Raw genomic sequence first — 20,590 nt, forward strand, 5'->3', positions numbered from 1 at the left:
TGGATACCTCTGTTACATCTCTTTGGCTGGGCAAAGGCTAAGGTGCTGAACTCTCAAAACAGAACTATATATGCTAGTTAAGATTTAAATAATATGCTTTTCCTCAAGATAAATTTTTTATGAGAACCAAACCACATCTCCAATACAGGGTACCAGTAACCACGGCTAAATAAAATGTTTTCCAATATTATATAATATATATTTTTTGCTAATATCAAGAAATTGCAGGCACATGATAAATACAGTGAACATATGTTAAATTTGGTTAGCAAAAGATACGCGATATTCAGTTGTCAAAGCTTTTCTGGTACCCTAAAATATAAATTTTTAAATCACACCCAGAGAGCATATTAAAGGTTTTTATTAGTCAGCATTAAGAGATTTTGCTTCTGAGAATCTATTAATAAAAAGTTATTGGTATTAATGCTGAGGTGGCATCCCACATGCCACAACTAGAAGGACCCACAACCAAAATATACAACTATATACTGGGGGGCTTTGGGGAGAAGAAGGGGAGAAAAAAGTTATTGTTATTACATAATATGCAAAAAGAAGAATAGGAAAAGGAGTATGGTCTTGGATAAGGTTAACTCATTGAGACCCAGATTATATTTGGTCCTTTAGGAAAACATGATCCTGACCCAAAAAAAGGTGAAATCTAGGAAAGAAATAAAATTAGAATTTATTGGAAGATTTAAAAAGAAAAAAGTAATCACAAGGGTCTCAGGAGTATGTGGGTAAGAATTAATGTATACACAAAATAAATATATATTTTATTTATACATTTCTTATATATATAATTATTCTTATATACATATAAATTATATATATATAATTATTCTTATATTTCTTAAATATATAAAAAAATAAAAGCCTAATTTATTTTCAAAAGGTACCTGATACCAGCAAACTGGGAACCCTCACATTAGACTATGCTTAAAATAAAAACATTTCAGAACATCTAAGAGATGTTTATAGGTAATGTGTAAGGCTATTCATCACTTGCATTCTTTAGGTATTTTGGGCTAGTGTTTTAAAAAAGGAATTTAACGCCTTTATTTTCCCCACCTCTACGGATAATATACTCACCAGGTCTAAAACTAGGGAGAATTCTGGTGTGCTTCTTGTTTTCAATGGAAGAGCAGGTTTCCTATTTAGTTGTTCTTCTGTCAGTGGTGGAACGTGTTTGATAAAATAATAGCTATAAACCAAATTTTAAGAAAATTTCAACATTTAAAATTTCTAATATAAAACATATTACTAAATTCATCTTTAAATCTTTAATTAAATAATGCTGATTTAACCTAGTAAACCAAACTTATAAAACATGTAAATAAAACTGAAAATATACAAATTAGTATTTCAGTAACTCAATAAAAGTACTAATACCTACAGATCACATGCTCTTTGCAATATACCACTCAGCCACCCTTCCACACGTGTACTTTCATTCTGCTCCAAGAGGGAAAAGAAAAAAATACTCACGGGTCAAATACTTCCCAGTCTTCTTCATAGGTGGCCTCTGCATGGGCTGATGAATAACCACTATCTGGAGTTACTGGTGCTATTTAATAAAGTGAGAAACAAAATGTTACTTTTACCCACTTAATGCTTCCATGAAGTATACATTTTTACTGCCTTTATATAAGATCCTCCTGAAGCTCTGTGTATATGAGGTTAAAGATAAGACAGAAATAACTTGTAAACGGTATTTAAAAGCAGATTTATTAACACACGGATCTAACTCCAGAGCCAAAGGAAAACATTACCATTATAGACAAAACGTCAAGCTAGATCATGGCCAGCAGAATTAAAATCCCTAAAAGCTAATAGAAAATTTACTACTTATTACTAGACAAATACACTCCACAAAAATTCAGTATCTACCTGGATGGTGTTTATATGTATAACCATAAAAATTTCATGGTGCTCTTATGGCAGAAATACTTCACAAAGTGCCCTATACATAGTTAGTCAATATATGTGTGTGGACAATAGACCCAAAGGTACTTTTTTTTCCCCCTGAAGAAGATTCACTCTGAGCTAACAATTTGTTGCAAATCTTCCTCTTTTTGTATGTGAGCCGCTGCTACAGCATGGCCACTGACGAGTGATGTAGGTCTGCACCCAGGAATGGAACCCGGGCCACCAAAGTAGAGCACACTGAACTTAACCACTAGGCCACTGAGGCTAGCCCCAAAGGTACTTTTCAATCCGAGGTCCATAACAGTCTTTAAGAGGTTCATGAACTTCTTGAAGACTTATGAAAAACTGTTGTATCTACATTTTCCCAGGAATCTCAAGACTGTCTATGATCTTAAAAAGTTAAGAAATGCTTTCTATAGAAATCACTGCTTTAGAATACCCATTATTTTACTTCTAATTTATAAGCAACTTAAAAATAATCAAGAAGCAATTCTATATTCCATGACACACAGTCCATTCTATGTTTGAGCTAAAATTGTATCAATTGATAGAGCTTTAGAAATTATGTTGAGAATTTTCTAAGACAATAATTACAACTTAAATTCAAGTAGAGGACAAAGATAACTTACAAGCTAAACAGGTAATGTCTCAGAGATAAAAGTTTAAGATGGACACTGAAGACTGAATGTTTGTGTCCCTCCCTCAAATTCATGTTGAAACCTAATCTCTGATGTGATGGTATTTGGAGGTGGAGCCTTTGGGAGGTCATGAGGTCCCTGGGTCATAAAGGTAGAGCCCTCATGAATGGGATTACTATCATTATAAAAGAGATTCCACAGAGCTCACATAGCTTCTGCCTGTGAGAACACAGCAAGACAGCTGTCGGACCACCCCAGTGGCTGAGTGGTTCAGGTCTCACACTCTGCTTCAGCGGCCTGGGGTTTTGCCGGTTCAGATCCCGGGCATGGACATGGCACCGCTCATCAGGCCATGCTGAGGTGGTGTCCCATATAGCACAACCAGAGGCACTCACAACTAGAACATACAGCTATGTACTGGGGGGCTTTGGGGAGAAGGGGGAAAAGAAAAAAAAAAAGAAGACAGCTGGCTATGAACCAGAAGGCAGGCCCTCACCAGACACCAAACCCACTGGCACTTTGATCTCAGATTTCCCAAGATTTATATAGCATCAAATGTATGGTAGTTTGTTAAAGTGGCCAGAAAGGACTAAGACAGTGGAACTCAATAAGAATTGCTGTAATCTGTCTACAGGAATGGAATATTGGTGGATAACAGTGTTTCAGGACAAAAATTAACCTTTTTTTTTTGCTATTATCATGTATTAGTACCTTCTGAGATAGAGCCAATACAGAGTGTACGTTCAATGAATGACAACAGATGTAAAGCAGAATTTTTGTTCATTTGTAACAACTGTATGCCAATAATGGTTCATCAGCACAAGGTGATAATGGAAAATATCTATCTTCCAACCACTTTACTGTTTCAAATTCCTGTTAACTTCAAAGAAAGGGTAAAAGTAATATTTCATGACCTTCATGCTACGTATTTTTCATATTTCATCTCATTTAACCTTCAAAACCCTGAATTATTATACCATTTTAAAGCTAAGAAAACTGTCTCAGTTTAAATAAGTCGTCCAAAGTCACACGGCTAAGTAAGTGGTAGAGCCAGCCTCCTTCCTTCCTGTTTTCTTTGGCTACATTCTGGAAGTTAAGGAAAAGTAATACTTTTGTCACTTGTACTCGTCTTTTAAGATCAGGAAAAATTCTACTTCTATCCTCTCATGATCCTCCCAAACAGAATAAGTGCAATGTGCTGCCTCATCATTTTGCTCATTTATTTATAATAGCACTCACCACACTATACAGTAATTTTTGCAAATACTTGGCTCATCAATTAGATCACGTACTCTTCAGGGTCAAGGAGCATATCTTATTCATCTTTATAAACAGTGCCCCCCACGAAAAATAGTTGTTCAATAACAGAATAAATGAATGAATGAGACAACTGGAGTTGTCTTTTCTTTTCTCCTCTAGAAACCACGAAGATTATAGAAATCCCTTCTCTATTTTCATAGTTGTCAGAAAAAATAAAAAGGTTTATACAGCAGCACAAAAATATTTAAAAAACATCAAACAGGAAGCCAAGAGCCCTGGACTTTGATCTGTATGTTACCATTCACTAGCCTGTAAGACTGGGTAATCAGCATAAAATGATAGGTCAAGAGGTTCATTTGCAAATCTTATCCATCCAAGGATGAACTATGTGCATAATCCATGTTGATTTGCTTGTTAAATTCAGTATCATTCCTAAGTTATAACATTATAATTTAACTTTATAGATATTAATATTATAAATATTATGTTTAACATTATAGATATTAATCTGTAATGAACTTAAATCTTTCCTCCATTATGTTGCTTTTCTCTTCATATTGATATTATTAGATTGCACTGTATAGATGTTTCATAATATATGCATTTTTTCTTTAAATGTTTTCTGCTGTTTCAATGATTTTTTAAAAGTCTCCCCTTTATATTCAAGAGAAGAACATCATTCTACTTCCTTATACCAAACTATATTTCTTCACCAATATACATGTACTAACTCTCTCAAATACCTGGCACCATAAGGAATAAAAAAACAAACCTAAAATGAAAGTCTAAGATCTCCCTCTGGGAAAAGATGGCCACCTTCAGTTTTATTTCTGCTTTTAAGCATGATGAACATAATTTCATCTTTTAGCTTTATATGTCTTTATCTACCACAACCCTCTGATCTCACACATTTCTACATTTCCATGACAACTGGTTGAGGGACCCAACAATTGTGGTAGGCTTTCATAAGGATCCAGGAACAGAAGCTTCTTTTTTGGGAATGTCATCTATGTATGAAACAAATCTGAAGGAATGAGACTGCCTCTAGGTAGAGATTTCAGACCTAAGGGTCTAAGACTGGTGCAATTATAATAAGCATGTTCATAAATATGAGCATATATTTTTCTAGTTGTGTTAAACGTCTCCGAGTAATAAGATTGATACAAATAAACTTTAAAATGACTAATACTCAGTCAAAACAACCTTTAAAAAAAATTCAATTTCAAAATGTCTCCCAAAATGACTGGATTTTTGGGAGAAAGTTTTATTTCTAATTTTAATTTTCTTAATTTCAAGGGAGACAACCTTACTCATTTAATCTCCCTACTTAAGAAAAAATATGAAATACTGTATTTTTATAAACTATTTGTGAAGATGCATAATAAAAGGAATTTTCTTCACCTGTAAGGGGTGGGATATCACGATTAACTGTTTCTTCTGCTTCTTCCAAACCATTATTTATCGATGGCCTCACTTGAACTGCTTGATTTGAGTAAGCTGCTCCATTAGTTGACGTAGTAGTACTGGTAGAGATCTCATCCACCTGTTCCATATCAAGTTGTTTTACTATCTCTTCAGCTTCCACAGCCTGTCCTGGGGAATCGGATCCTGATGTTCCTGAAATCATGAGTCAGTGTACTCACAATCATTTAAAAACTCAAAGGTTGGGGGGTGGGGGGCGCAGACAGAAGAGCCGTTGTTTAAGGGTACAAATTTACAATGAGTAGTAAATAAGCCCTAGAGATCTAATGCACAGTGTAGTGAATACAGACAACAATATTGTATTATAATCACCAAACTTGCTAAGAGATTAGAACCACTAAAAAGGATAATTATGTAATGTGACAGAGGTACTAATTATCATTACAATGGCAACCACATTACAATACATAACTAAATCAAATCAACACTTTAAACATTATAAGTCAAATATATTTCAATAAAAATTAAATTAAAATTTAAAAAATAAAAACAAATATTTAGAAAAACTAAATGTGATGAACACAAATCTGAGGATACCATTGTTTAGTAAGTCTTTTCTAGACAGTACAAACAACGAGGATTAAAGAATATTATAAGCTTGAGCAGTATTTGTGAACAAAGTTTTTCTTAAGTGTTCAAATAGTTTGGAAACACCCATTTATAGTGAAACAAGTCATAATTTAGAAGTTTTTTTAATTTTACTAAGATATACCTGAGATAACATTGTGTACATGTTGATTTAATACATTTATATACTGCAATATGATCACCAAACCAGCATTTAGCTAACACCTATATCCCACCACCTAATTATCATTTCTTTTTTGTGTTGAGAACATTTAAGATCTAGTCTCCAAGCAACTTTGAAGTATATAATACAGTATTGTTGACTACAGAACTACTTTTCATTAAGGCAAAGATCATTTATTATGTGCCTACTATGTGGTAGGCATTATACATATCCATTATCCTCTAACAGCTCCTGATCCTTCCTGTACTAAGCATCCTAAGCCATTGTAGGCAGCTGTAATTTTTAAACCAGAGGCAGTTATCCATGAATGAGCTAACTGTTACCCTAACCTCGAGACCCTTTTTACTCAGAGACACAAGAAAAATTTCTCAACAAGATTCATCTCAGTAACAGAGACTGAGGTTAGTTTCCTCATTATACATAGCCATTACCTAGATGACTCTGCTGCCCAATCGTTCTGCCACTATGGAATGACCTCAACTCTTTCCATTTCTTTACAGAACCCTCCAAATGTCATTTTCAACAACAAAATCAACCTCCAATACTCTCACCTTCCTCACAGAATATTCCTTCTCCCTCACTGCTTTAGATTTAACCTCTTTCCAAAAAACATCTCTTTTCCTGATACCCTTCCCTCAAAGCTCTTTATTCTCCCATACTCAATGTACTAACTGAATCAGAATTCACTTATCTCCATTGCCGCTACCACTCTTGGTTTTCTATTAATGTGCAAAAATGCCTGCTCCAGGAGACTGATGTCACCTGGCTATATAATTCTTCACTTACCCCCACTCCTGTCATCTACCATCTATCGCCAACATCCTCTCTTAATCACAGAGGAATTTAACACCTAGCTACCAGTTTACTGCTCCATTAAACCCCTGTCTAGTTGTTATTAGAGATGATGTCAATGATTCATCCAATGACTAATCCTCAAAGGTCTTGCACTCTTTAGCTCCATTTTCATTCATAATACTCTTTAGCAATTATTACCATGGCCGTAATCTGGACATCAACACTAAGAAACTGTTCACCTCTGAAACCTAAAATTCAAATATATTAGTCCTCTACACAACCTCTTAATCTTCTAATTATCTCTCTGATGCTCTTATTAAGTGCAGTCTTCATCTTTGATAAAGACCTGTCTCTTTTATTCCAAACACATCCCTCAACGGCTTCTTCCCCACCCTCCTCATCTAGTTAGACTTCATGATGTAGCACTTAAATCACTTTCAAGCCAGCAACCTCAGTGTCCTTGTTCCCTTGTCTTTACACTGTCATCTATCATAGAAATTACTTTTGAATCAATCTAACACACTTCTCAAGCACTACTCTCAGGCTACTGAAGAGAACAATTATAAAGAGTGGTCATACTCCAAATAAAATCCTGGAGGATTTTATTAATCTTAGCTAGGCCTATAGCATGCTGTTCAGTACTTGCCCATGGGTCAATCAGCTTCTTTACTTACACTCAACAGCAAACATTTTTTTTTTAACAGAATACTTTAATTTAATTTTTTTTTTTTTGAGGAAGATTAGCCCTGAGCTAACTACTGCCAATCCTCCTCTTTTTGCTGAGGAAGACTGGCCCTGAGCTAACATCCATACCCGTCTTCCTCTACTGTATACGTGGGACGCCTACCATAGCATGGCTTTTGCCAAGCGGTGCCATGTCCGCACCCGGGATCTGAACCAGCGAACACTGGGCCACTGAGAAGTGGAACGTGCGAACCTAACCTCTGCGCCACCTGGCCAGCCCCAACAGCAAACATTTGAAACCTTCACTATCCCCTCCAATCACTGCCCCCAGGACACCATCTCCTCCTTCAAAGAAAAAATTGTAACTTCAACTTCTTCTGCCCGAACAACTACTTTTGCACACACCTTCCCAGCTTCTTTCCTCCAGCATCGGAGAAAAATGTCTCTTCTCCCAGTTTCAATTCTAATTCTTCCACCTGTTCCCTGGCAGCATGGAATCTTTATTAGTTATCCTTTTTCTTCTATTTTCAACCTCTTCCTATTAGACTCTTCCCTGAGGCTTAAAAACATGCTTGTCTCTCACAAAAATACAGATCATCCCTTGAGGCCTTGTGATCTAATTTCTTTCATATGCAAGTTCCCCATTACAGTAATCTACACTGGCTGCTTCCTGTCTTAACCTCCATTTTACTCTTTTTCCCCAAGGATGTCAGGCTTCCAACTCCAACCATCCCTCTGAAACTGTTCTGGCAAAAGAAACCAATGACCTTTTAATTGCAAGGTTCAATAGTATCTTTTCAACGCTCATTTCCTTTGCTTCTATCTTTACAATTATTTGATCCTGGGTTTTGATATTCTCTCTTCCTTTGGCTTCTATGACACAATTTCCCTTCTAGCTTCCTCCATGTTTCCTTTGTTGGCTTCTTTTACTTTGTCCAGTCCTTAAAGGTTTTCCAAGATTCTAGTCTTAGTTTGTTGAACCAAATAGATCATTTACTCCACTGGTTTCAATTAAAACCTGTAAACTGATAATCTTAGCATGGTCTACTGTTTAAACCCAGATTTCTAAGCTCCACATCAGAATGACAAATTGCTACTAGACATTTTTATTTGGTTGTTTCATAGCATCTCAAATTCAGCATGGCCCAAATTAAATTCAATTAGCTATCTCCCAGGATCTTACTTCTCTCTCTTGAAAATCTAACCTTGTGTCTCTTAATCTCTCTTCTCTTTCACCTCCAATCTGTGCCCCAAATTTATCCGTTCCGTATCTCTGATCCTTCTTTTCTCTACCACCACAATGAAGCTCACATGAAGTCTCACATGCATTACAAGTCTACTAATTGTTCTCCCTGCATCCAGCCTCTTTAGAATCTAGCCTACACACTACTGCCAAAGAGATCTTTAGAAGACACAAATCTGTTCATATTACTCACCAGTTTAAAACCTTTCAAACATCTCCCATTGATTAAGGATAAAGTTCAAATATCTTACCATGTTAGCTCTATAATCTGACTTCTGTATAGCTCTTTTTGTTTTTTGAGGAAGATTAGCCCTGAACTAACATCCGCTACCAATCCTCCTCTTTTTGCTGAGGACGACTGGCCCTTAGCTAACATCTGTGCCCATCTTCCTCTACTTTATATGTGGGACGCCTACCACAGCATGGCTTGCCAAGCCGTGCCATGTCCGCACCTGGGACCCAAACCGGGGAATCCCGGGCCGCCGAGCGGAATGTGCGCACTTAACTGCTGCACCACTGGGCCGGCCCTAGCTCTCCTATCTTATCCCTGACTCCTCAAATATAATGCTCCATCTACGACAAACTAATTTCAGTTTCTCAAATACACTATGCCTTTGCTCATGCTGCTCCCTCTACATGGAATGCCCTTTACCTCCTTTCAAGATTCAGCTTGTCTATGAAGCCTTTTGTGAGCTGCCACCCAGAATACAGGACGACTCCACTCTCTGAATACCCTACTACCCCATAATTCTATCAATGTCCCTATAAAAATTTATTATAGTTATTTACATATATCTCCCCATCTTGTAAAAAGCAGGCTCCTTGAGGACAAGGACCATGTGTTAATCATCTTCAAATCTCCAGTGACTAACACAACAGCTGGAACACAGCAGATGCTCAGTATTTGCTGAATGAACCAAAATCTTCAGATCATCCCTCCTATTTAAGTATAATTATCCTCTCTCACAAATTAAGAGGCTAAAGAATTTAAAGAACTGGTCCAAGGTAACATGGTTAAACAGCGGCAGAGCGGAATTTTTAAAAAGTTTAATTCCCAAGCCCATTCTTTTTCCACTACACCAACAGTTCCAAAAATGTTCTATTTGAGGTACCATTTCTACAAGATGTTAACAGACGCTCCACAGAAAAGAGTTCTTGGTCAAATATCTCTAAGAAATATCAGGTTAAACAAAGTTAAAGGTAGTTTTTTGTTTTGTTTCTACTATAGGATGACACAGTCCTTAAATGTGTTAATACGCATTATTTTCGCCCCCAGGGCATTTTGAGTTTACAGTGCACCATTTTGCCTTTTAAAAATTGCATTATCACTCAGAAACATAATTTAAATTAGAGTTTAAATAACCTGGCAACATGCACTTAATAGCAATTTTCCATGAGCCCAATACTGTACCAAAAAACATGACAGACACAAAAATAAAGACATGATCTCTTGCCCTCAAATAACCTAGAGACTAAATTATGATGTATGAAATTAAGTATTAATCATCAGAAAAGACAGGGCACTAGCTAAATCTTTTTTAAAAATATGTTAAGAAAGAAGTAAATTTGATTCTTTTGCAAAGGCGCTAAATAATGAAAACCTTCAATTCATTTGAATTAGGGTAGTTTTACTATTTGTCTAAATTGAAGATCCCTAAGGAGAAAAAAAATCAAGCAAATGATAATACAAATAAATACAAATAAACTATTACAAAAAATGACCTAGTTTCAGCTCACTTAAAATATTCAATGAATTCCATTTAATGATCTAGAATATTGAAAATGCTTTTGGATTCTTTCCTGGACACACTAAGGATAACAGAATTCATCTCAACACAGAAAAAATAAAACTTTCCCTCCAGCACAAAGTTTATCATCTAGCTTTTCAGAGAGTAAAAGAAGAGTTCATTCACTTCAATAGAATTAAACATAACATATTTATTTCAGTCACTAAAAATAATACCTTTTAGGAGCTGTGGGGTTTTTTTATCTTTTACTTTTTGCTTGAGGAGGATTAGCCCTGAGCTAACATCTTGGCTAATCCTCCACTATTTTTTGTATGTGGGATGCCTCCACAGGATAGCTGATGAGTGGAGTAGGTCTGTGCCCAGGATCCAAACCCACGAGCCCAGGCTGCCAAAGCAGAGCATGTGGAACTTAAACCACTTGGCCACAAGGGCCGGCCCAGGAGCTGTGTATTTTTAATGAGGCTGAAAACAAACATAAGACACTGACAAAACATGCCAGTGAAATCAAACAGATCTTCTAAAAAGCGAGGAAAACTATTAATTTTTTTAACCTAAACTATGGTTATGGTTTATACTTACCATTTTTATTTGCTGGTGAAAAAAAGTTGAAGACAGGAGAAAATATGGTCCCCAATAAGGTAGTCCTTGGAGGACTGCCAGAGGAAGGATTATCTTCTAATTTCCCATTTTGTTTTACATGTTGATTTGTCATTTCATAACTACCAGCTTCTAAGAAAGAAACAGAAGAAAAAAGTTGCAATCCAGGTAACAGGACTTTCAGAAATTTGTTCTAATCCATTCATTACAAAAATAACTTTTTTCCTTCAAAATAGTTCACGAAAACTGATTAACATTAGTGTTAGGAAAAATTATTATTTAAAGAAATCCTGAGGTAAATCACTTGTAAATCAAATGATCTTTATAACAAATTTATTTATAATCCATTATAAATGCTAAATTTACTGAGTTTTTTCAAAGCAGATTTACATCTAGAATTGTATAAAATGAAAGACTTCAACACAGTATAACAGAAAATGAAATAAATTTTTTAAGTAAACAAATTACACTATCAAAAACACAAATGCAAGATTTTGTCTTTGTTTATTTACAATTTGAGATGCTGCCTACTTCATAAAACCCCTCCTCCAATCTACTTCTAATGAGTAACAGCTAAGTAATTAGAGGCAACACAGTCTATTGAAGCAGAAGACTACATATAGCAGTGTCAAATTACTTACGGATATCGAGGCACCAATTCAGAGCAGTTAGGAAGAATAACCAGTTTTTTTTTTAAGTTTCTTATGAATAAAAAACTTTCACGGGTTTTCAGAAAACATAAAATAAAACTCAAACAAATGTTCTGATTTATCATCGTCAACCCTCCACAGCTTTACCTGGTATCTATCACATTTCTTTCCTTCTTTGCCATATAGCTCTTTTAACTTGTTTCTTTATCCCTTTTCTCTCTAAAGGTCAATTCTAACAATAGAAATACTACATTGAGGGGAAAGAGGTAAGGAATTATTATTGCTGTTGTGCATAAAAGAGCGTTAGTTAAAAAGCAGCCCTCCATGCTCTAAATTGTTGTTCTTTATAGCTTTCTCTGCTTGTCCTTGGTTTTCTCCTTTTTGACTTTGAGGAGCTTCTCCGTGATACAGTAAAGTATCGACCTAGAACAGGGTTTATCAACAGTGGCACTATTGACTTCTGGGTTGGGTAATTCTTTGTTGTGTACAATCCTGTACATTGTAGAACGTTTAGCAGCGTTCCTGACCTCTACCTGCTAGATGCCGGTAGCAACCCCTCCACAGGTTGTGACAACCAAAAAGCCCTCCAGACATTGACAGTTGTCCACTGGGAACAAAACTACCCCTAGTTGAGAATCACTAGCCTTAAGTGATCCAAGCCCCCCCTGAACTCTGAAATTCCTGGATCCAGAAACAAATTCTTTGTATATATCTCAAATAAAGTAGGTCAAAATTATTATTGCTTTAAGGAATGAGTTTATTAGAGGTCAAAAATATTGCTCCATATACATTTTCATGCTAAATAGTATAAAGCTAGTTGCTCTGCCTTCATTGGTCATTTTAATTCAAAGTAGATTTACATTAGGAAGGCAAATTTTTATTTCAATTTGTGCTACTAATATTTAATACAAAGAAGATTAAAAAATAAGGCAGAAACTGCTCAAAAAAACAGAAAAGAAACATGTCAGGTGAGATCTCTACTTACACCTAATAAAACAGTATCTAAATATTAACAAACCTCCATTTACTTGACTTTTCCGTCTTACTCGAGATATCTGTTTGTTAGGCTTTTCTCCTGCTCTTGGTGTTGATGTAATCAAATTATTATCTATATCACGTTCAATTCTACTCCGTTTCGAAGGATTTTCTCTCTCTTCCTTAAGATATAAGAAAAAAAAAACATGCATTGAGCACAGTCACTCTGCCTTATAGGTAACACTTTTAAAATGATAAAATATGATATGCACTCCCCCCATTCATTGAAGCATTATTTACAATAGCCAAGATATGGAAACAACGGATTCATCAACAGATGAATGGACAAATGAAATGTGGTGTATCAACGGATGAATGGACAAATGAAATGTGGTGTATATATACAATGGAATATTATTTAGCCATAAAAAAACTGAAATCATGCCATTTGCAACAACATGCATGAACCTTGAGGGCATTATGCTAAGTGAAATAAGTCAGACAGAGAAAGACAAACACCATGTGATCTCACTTACATGTGGAATCGTAAAAACAAAACAAAACAAATCTCCAAACTCATAGATACAGAGAACAGATTGGTGGTTGCCAGAGGCAGAGGGGTGGAAAGTGGGTGAAATGGGTGAAGGGAGCCAAAAAGTACAAAATTCCATTATAAATTAAGTAAACCATGGGAATGTAATGTACAGCATGGCAACCACAGTTAATAACACTGTGTCGCATACTTGAAAGTTGCTGACAGAGTAAATCTTAAAAGTTCTCATCACAAGAAAACAAACATTCTGTCACTACATATAGTGACAGGTGTTGACTTACTATGGCATTCATTTCACAACGTATACAAATATTGAATCACTATGTTGTACACCTGAAAGTAATATAATGCTGTATATCAATTACACTTCTATTTTAAAAGAAGATAAAATATGGTGTAATATAATTTCCCCTTTTTTTCACATCCAGGAGAAATAAAACAGAATTAATACTCAACAGAAAATTTGACAGTGTTGTAAGAATATTTATTAATGCAATTACAATATACAAATGTAATTATAGCATCGTCACAATTCGGATCCCTTCCCCAGGGTCCATTAAAATTTTTCCATACTGTAGAAATTCTGAATTTTCAGCAATTTTTCCTTATTCTTAGAATTACCCAAAAGAACAGAGGTCATTTCCTTGAGCATTCAGGGTAACAGAGAGAACCCCAATGGAATTTGCTAGCACATGACATATTACCAAAAATGACACAAAAATAATAGACTGCCACTGCCACATCCCCAATGCCAACTTCAATTCTTTAAATGCCCAAATTAACAGTCAGGAGTCTACTCCTTAACAAAGGTTTCTATTCATTTCCTTATATGGAGTAAATCCACATGATCAGTTTACACTATTTCTACAGTATTACTGACTAAAGTAGTATATTCCAAGAATAGCCTGATCTGTTTTTCTCCATTTATTCATCTATTCTCATTTGTAAAATTTTTCTAGAGTCACCTACCACGTGAGCGATTTTCTTACACAGTGTGATATTGGCCTATAATTCCTTGCTGCTTTAATGAGATTACCTGAAATCTTTTGATAAGAATTAGATTTTTAAATCCATATTATAATTTATACATATAACCAACATTCTTATTCAATAGGAATAAGCTCTAATTTTTTGTATTCAATGCTTTTACACCACAGCAAATAATATAATACACAACTATGCATTTTCGAAAGGTTGAATATTGTTTTATTATTTCTGAAACAAACCTTGGTATTGTAAATAGCCAAAATTACAATTCCCTATTTGGATCAAAATAGAAAAAAGATAATACTATAAACATCATTCAATATAGAACTTTACTTTTATTCAGCAGTTTCTATAATTTTATGTAGCTCCATCAAAACAATAGGTCATTATAGCACAAAATAATGCTTCAGTGACCCACAACAAAATTCCTCAAAATTTTACTGTTTATCATTCCCCTGCATTTTAAAATGATGAACAGGAAGTCTCATATCCCAAACATGGGATTTCCATAACTAGAAAATAAAGAGGTTCTCTTTATAAAGTCCTTCAAGAAGAGAAATAATGCCGCAAAGCCAATTACACTAAGCTCTGGCATCTTCTTGAAGAAATCTCTTAGTGCATCTACTATAACATAAATACATACATCCCTGAAAACTTCGTATTCTGCAACACTAAAAACAACAAGGGTTACAGAAAAAAATGGGTCCAGGAGGGTAGAGAGAGATATGTTGGTGCAGATTAGTCAATACCCCTGTAACTCTGTAACCAGAGCACTAAACAAAAACAAAGATTGGGCTCTCCAGAGATACCTTGGGACGCCCCAGTCAGGCAGCTAAGGGCAGCTGAAACGCTACCTCAGGGCTTAATAAAAGGTATTAAAAACAGAGAAGCGGAAACAAGGGCTTATGGGAACTGAGAAGAGAAGCTTTAAGCCAACAGGGTTGCCAAGACAGATACAAAAGAAAATGCAAACTGCCACAGAAGAGTCCCTCCTAGATGAGGTCATGACTTTTACTTAAAAACTGGTGGGGGGAAGGTTCATGGAAGGGGGTGGGGCAGACATAGGAGAGAGCTTTTGCCCCCATAACAGCTGAACTGAAATTTTTTTACTTTCCTGATGAACCATGCAGCCCAGGGTTTCACTGGTTTGAATCCTGGGTGCAGACATGGCATCGCTGGTCAAGCCATACTGAGGTGGCATCCCACATGCCACAAACAGAAGGACCCACAACTAAAAATATATACAACTATGTACCAGGCGGCTTTGGGGAGAAAAAGGAAAAATAAAACCTTAAAACGAAAAAAAAGAAAAAAAAAAAGAAATACCATACAAGCCAGCTATCCCACTACTGGGTATTTATCCAGTGAACTTGAAATCAATGATCCAAAGAGATTTATACACCCCTATGTTCACTGCAGCATTATTTACAATAGCCAGGAAGTGGAAGCACCCCAAGTGCCCTTCTACAGATGAATGGATAAAGAAGATGTGGTGTATACATACATATACACAATGGACTACTACTCAGTCACTAAAAGACAAAAGCATCCCATTTCCAACAACTTGGATGAACCTTGAGGGTATGATGTTAAGCGAAATGAGCCAAACAGAGAAAGACTAATACTGCAGGATTTTACTTTTACGTGGAAGATAACAAAATACATGGATAAAGAGAACAGATTAGTGGTTACCAGAGGGGAAGGGGGTTGGAGGTTGGGTGAAAGGGGTATAGGGGCACATATGTACAGTGACGGACAAAAATTAGACTACTGGTGGTGAGCACGGTGAAGTCTATTCAGAAATTTATAAATAATAATATACACCCAAAATTACACAATGTTATGAACCATTATGATCTCAATAAAATTACTGGGACAGGGGGGAGAAACAGGTACTTCTACTTTCAATGATAAAGAAACTCACTGAAATAAAGACTTATCTGCAGGTACAGAAAATGAGTTAATATCTGGTCTACAGAAATTAGACTCTTCCCTTACGGATGTGGCCAGACTTTCTGTTTGACTCTATTTATCTGGTACTAGCATCAACTAATCATCAAAGAGCTTCTTTACCCATGAACACAGGGTAACAAACACAAGTGGCGAATAATTTTTTAGCATCTCAGTTTATCCTGGAATACTTCGTGTTGACATTTGCAATGACTGTGCAAAAGCAATAGAGGATATAACTACTGCCACTTTAGCCCAAACTAAGGCACTGACACCCATTAGTCACTGTATTCTTCACTGCCACATACTTGCACGCGGGGTGGAGGATAATGCAAGCTCTACTTAAGAACGTCCTTCTTGAAGGTGTAAAAATAATTAAATCTCAACCGTTAAATATGTGTTAACATTCTATATGAGATGGGAAGTATTCATAAAGCACTTCTGCTGCAAACCTGTGTGCTTCCACAACTGTCTTGAGAAAAAGCATTTGAGTGATTGTTTGACTTGTAGACTGAATTAGACTACTTTTTCCAAAAGAAAACTATTTTTACTTCAAGTACATATTTTCTGAAAAGTGAACAAAGCAAGCCTGTCACTTCAAGAAAAACTGACAATTTTTGATGCCAACAATAAAATTTTATTGTGAGCTTTCAAGCAAAAATTGGAATATTAGAAAACCTGGAGCCAGCAACATGAGCTTGACAGCTCCCCAATACTTAAAGACTCTGCTGAGATCAGTGAGGATGCTGACAAATGTGATGTTTTTTAATATTGAATGACAAAATATGTCCATGTGGACACATATGTGGAAGAACTGCATAATTCAGTGAACCAATACTTTCAAAATAAGCAGTGCATGATGTTACAAAGTCATACATAGGTAAACAATGCTACAAAGTCACACACAGGTAAAAGATCCTCCAAGTGCAACACAGACCAATGAAAACATCATTGCAGTGCTTTCAAATTCAATCTTGGAATAAGAGCCTAAGGAACTAGACCAAGATTTGTCAAGTTTTGGTACAGTATCCACAGAGTATCCACAATTATCTAAAAAGGGATATTAAAATGCTGCTCTCTTTACTAAATATATGTTTGATTTCCTAGATACGCTTCAATGATAACTCAAATCACCTTCTATGAAGCCACTGTTAAAGAGATGTGCAAAATTGTAAATGATGTCATGCCTCCCACTAATTTCCTTTTCATTTTGAGAAAATAGTTAAAATGTTATTTGTATTAACATGTAGTGGGTTTATAATTGTAATTATAAATGAATAGATATTTTCAAGACTCCTCAGTTTTAATATCTAATAAGATATACTGATACATATAAACTACATAAGCAAATGTTTTTTACGGTTGTCAATAATTTGTAGGAAGATCAAGAATCCTGAGATCAGAAAGTTTAAGAACCACTTGCTTGAGAGGAACTACTACTGAAATCACAAGAGAAAAGTTAAAAAGTAACCCCCACAAATAGGAAAAAATTTGAAGTGCCAGTTCACAAGAGATCCACACATGACCTACAAGTACACAAAGATACTCAACATCACTAATCATCACGGAAATGAAAAATAAAAACAAAATGAGATACCACCCCACCCCTGTAGAGAGGTTAAAGTTAAAAAGACTGACAATATCAAATACTGGTGAGGATGTGGGCAACTAGGACTATCAGACATTACTAGATAGAATGTGAAATAGTACAAATACTCTGGAAAGCAGCTGGGCAGTTTCTTAAAAGTTAAACACACTTTCAAAAAATGGTGCTGGGACCACTGGATATGAAGATGCAAAAGAATAAAGTTGGACCCTTACCTTACATCTACAAAATTAATTCAAAATAAATGAAAGAGCTAAATGTAAGAGCTAAAACTATAAAACTCTTACAAGAAAACTAAGGCTGAATCTTCATCACCTTGAATTTGGCAAAGGTTTCTTGGATATAACACCAAAAATACAAGCAACAAAAGAAAAAATAAAAAACTTTGACTTCATTAAAACTAAAACTTGGAATTATATCTCAATAAATCTACCACCAAAAAGATAACCATACATCTATCATGACCCAGCAATATCAATCTTAATTATTCACCCAAGTTTAAATTAAATATATGCTCACACACGGTCTCAAATATAAAAACTCATAGCAACTTTATTAATGATAGCCAAATAAGGGAAACAATCCACCTGGAGAAACAAATTATGATATGTGATGTACTGATAGAATAGAATACTACTGGGTGAAGGAGGTGTTACAGAATAAATCAATGGTTGTCTAGGCTGATGCAGAGAGACTGTCTGCAAAGACTGTAAGGGTACTTTTGGTCATGGGTGTATAAATCTGTTAAAAAAGATGAAAACATACACTTTACATGGATGTGTTTTATTCTGCTTAGTTATACATCAACAAAGGTAATTTTTAAAAAGCCAATATAGGAGATAAAAGAGAATTCTGAAAGATAATTAGTTCATCAAAAAGAAGGCAGGATTAGAACAAGAGAGAAACAAATAACAAATGGGGTAAATACAGAATAAATAATAAAATGGGAGAATTTAAATTCAATCATATTAATAATGACATTAAATGTATATAGACCAAAGATGACAATCTGAATAGAAATACACAGTGGGTATTTATACACAGAGCGGAAAAAAGTATATCATGCAAATACTAAGCAAGAAAGCTGTGTGGCTACATTAATATTAGGAAAAGTAAACCTCAAGGAAAATAGTACTACTTGAAATAATAAGAGAAATTTCACAGTGGTAACAACAACAATTTATATCCAACAATCATAAACATATATGCATCTAACAACAGAGCTTCAAAATACATGAAGTAAAAGTTGATGGAACTGAAACGCAACGTAGACCAATTCACAACACCCTTCTCTTAGTAATTGAAAAAGAAGTTTAAAACTAAGCTATAAAAGGATGTCAGCATCATGGTGGAGTGAGCTCTTCCCTTAGACTCTCACCCCTAAGATACAAAGTAAAAGATGTTCACATACCACCCAAGGACATACACACAACACAAAAGACTTCTGAGGAACCCATGTAGTTATACATCTGAAGATGGAGGTGCTGGACACCCTGCAGGAAGGAGAAAGAGGTAAGGGGATATCCTCTCCCACCCCAGCAGCAGGAACCCAGAGGGTGGGAGCACTCACAGCTCTGAGAAAAGAGGAGAGCCAGGTCTCCACAGGAACACCTTCCATTTCCAAATTCTCTTACAGCCCAGGGGAAAGCCCCACACAGAGGCAGCTAAGAAATTGAGGGGGTAGCTTCATCAAGCCACTACCCCAGGAGAGCAGATAGTGAGGGCAGAGCAATAACACCCCCAGAATTGTGCACACACAAAAAAGTGCCCCTCCCGCCACCCAGTGCTCCACCTCAGCCAACAGGCCAAAGCACATGTGCATACGTCAGAAAAGCAGTAGCTGTGAGCAAGCTAGCTGGAAATCACAGAAGGGCCCTGTCAGCACAGATTCTAAGGACAGGCACAGACGTCAGGGATCACGGCGGGCTTAGAATACACAGCTCTTGATCCCCCAAGTGTTAGCAGGTGGAAGCTGAAACCAGATACTGTCACTATGTGAAGGCAAAAATCCATGCCATCGTATAGTGTGAATAAATATATTAACACTCCAGACCCGAAGGAAAGTGAGAAGCACCCAAAAATCAACCCTGAAGGCACAGAAATTTACAACCTAAATAACTGAGAATTCAAAATAGCTATCATAAAAAAACTCAGAGTTATAAGAAAATACAGATAGTTCAATGAAGCCTGAAACAAAATTAATGAACAGAGGAAATTCTTCACAAAAGAGACTGAAACAACAAAGAAAAACCAATCAGAAATGCTGAAGATGAAAAACACAATGGATGAGATAAAGAAAGATCTAGAGACCCAGAATAAGAGAGCTGATATTATCAAGGGCAGAATTAGCAGTCTGGAGGACAGAAATAAAGAAACGCTTCAGATGGAGGAGGAGAGAGAACTAAGACCAAAAAGAAATGAAGAAATTCTCTGAGAAATATCTGACTCACTTAGGAAATGCAACATAAGGATTACAGGTATTCCAGAGAGAGAAGAGAGGGAGAGCGGAGCAGAAAGCGTTTTAAATAAATAATAGCTGAGACATTCCCAAACCTCAGGAAGGAGCTGGAAATACAAGTAAAAGAAGCTAACAGAACTCCTAATTATTCAATGTAAAAAGACTTTCTTCAAGGCTATAGAAGTGAAACTGACAAAAGTCAATGACAAAGAAAAAATATTAAGAGCAGCAAGGCAGAAGAAAATAACTTACACAGGAAGCCCTATCAGGCTTTCAGTGGATTTCTC

At 35.9% G+C, this 20,590-nt stretch overlaps 1 protein-coding gene across 3 annotated transcripts in view; it reads right to left on the reverse strand.

Moving 5' to 3' along the window:
- The window catches only part of CTDSPL2 (CTD small phosphatase like 2), an 89,582-nt gene that overhangs the window by 22,380 nt on the left and 46,612 nt on the right, over window positions 1-20,590 (reverse strand). For all 3 annotated transcript variants that reach the window (XM_008531242.2, XM_008531243.2, XM_070581819.1), the window contains exons 3-7: window positions 12,793-12,931; window positions 11,107-11,256; window positions 5,226-5,441; window positions 1,486-1,564; window positions 1,090-1,201 (exon numbers count right to left, since the gene is read on the reverse strand). In XM_008531242.2, the coding sequence (XP_008529464.1) occupies window positions 1,090-1,201; window positions 1,486-1,564; window positions 5,226-5,441; window positions 11,107-11,256; window positions 12,793-12,931 (696 nt within the window). The remainder of the gene's footprint in view (window positions 1-1,089; window positions 1,202-1,485; window positions 1,565-5,225; window positions 5,442-11,106; window positions 11,257-12,792; window positions 12,932-20,590) is intronic.

Source organism: Equus przewalskii, chromosome 1, assembly GCF_037783145.1.
Source record: "Equus przewalskii isolate Varuska chromosome 1, EquPr2, whole genome shotgun sequence".
Lineage (NCBI taxonomy): Eukaryota > Metazoa > Chordata > Mammalia > Perissodactyla > Equidae > Equus > Equus przewalskii.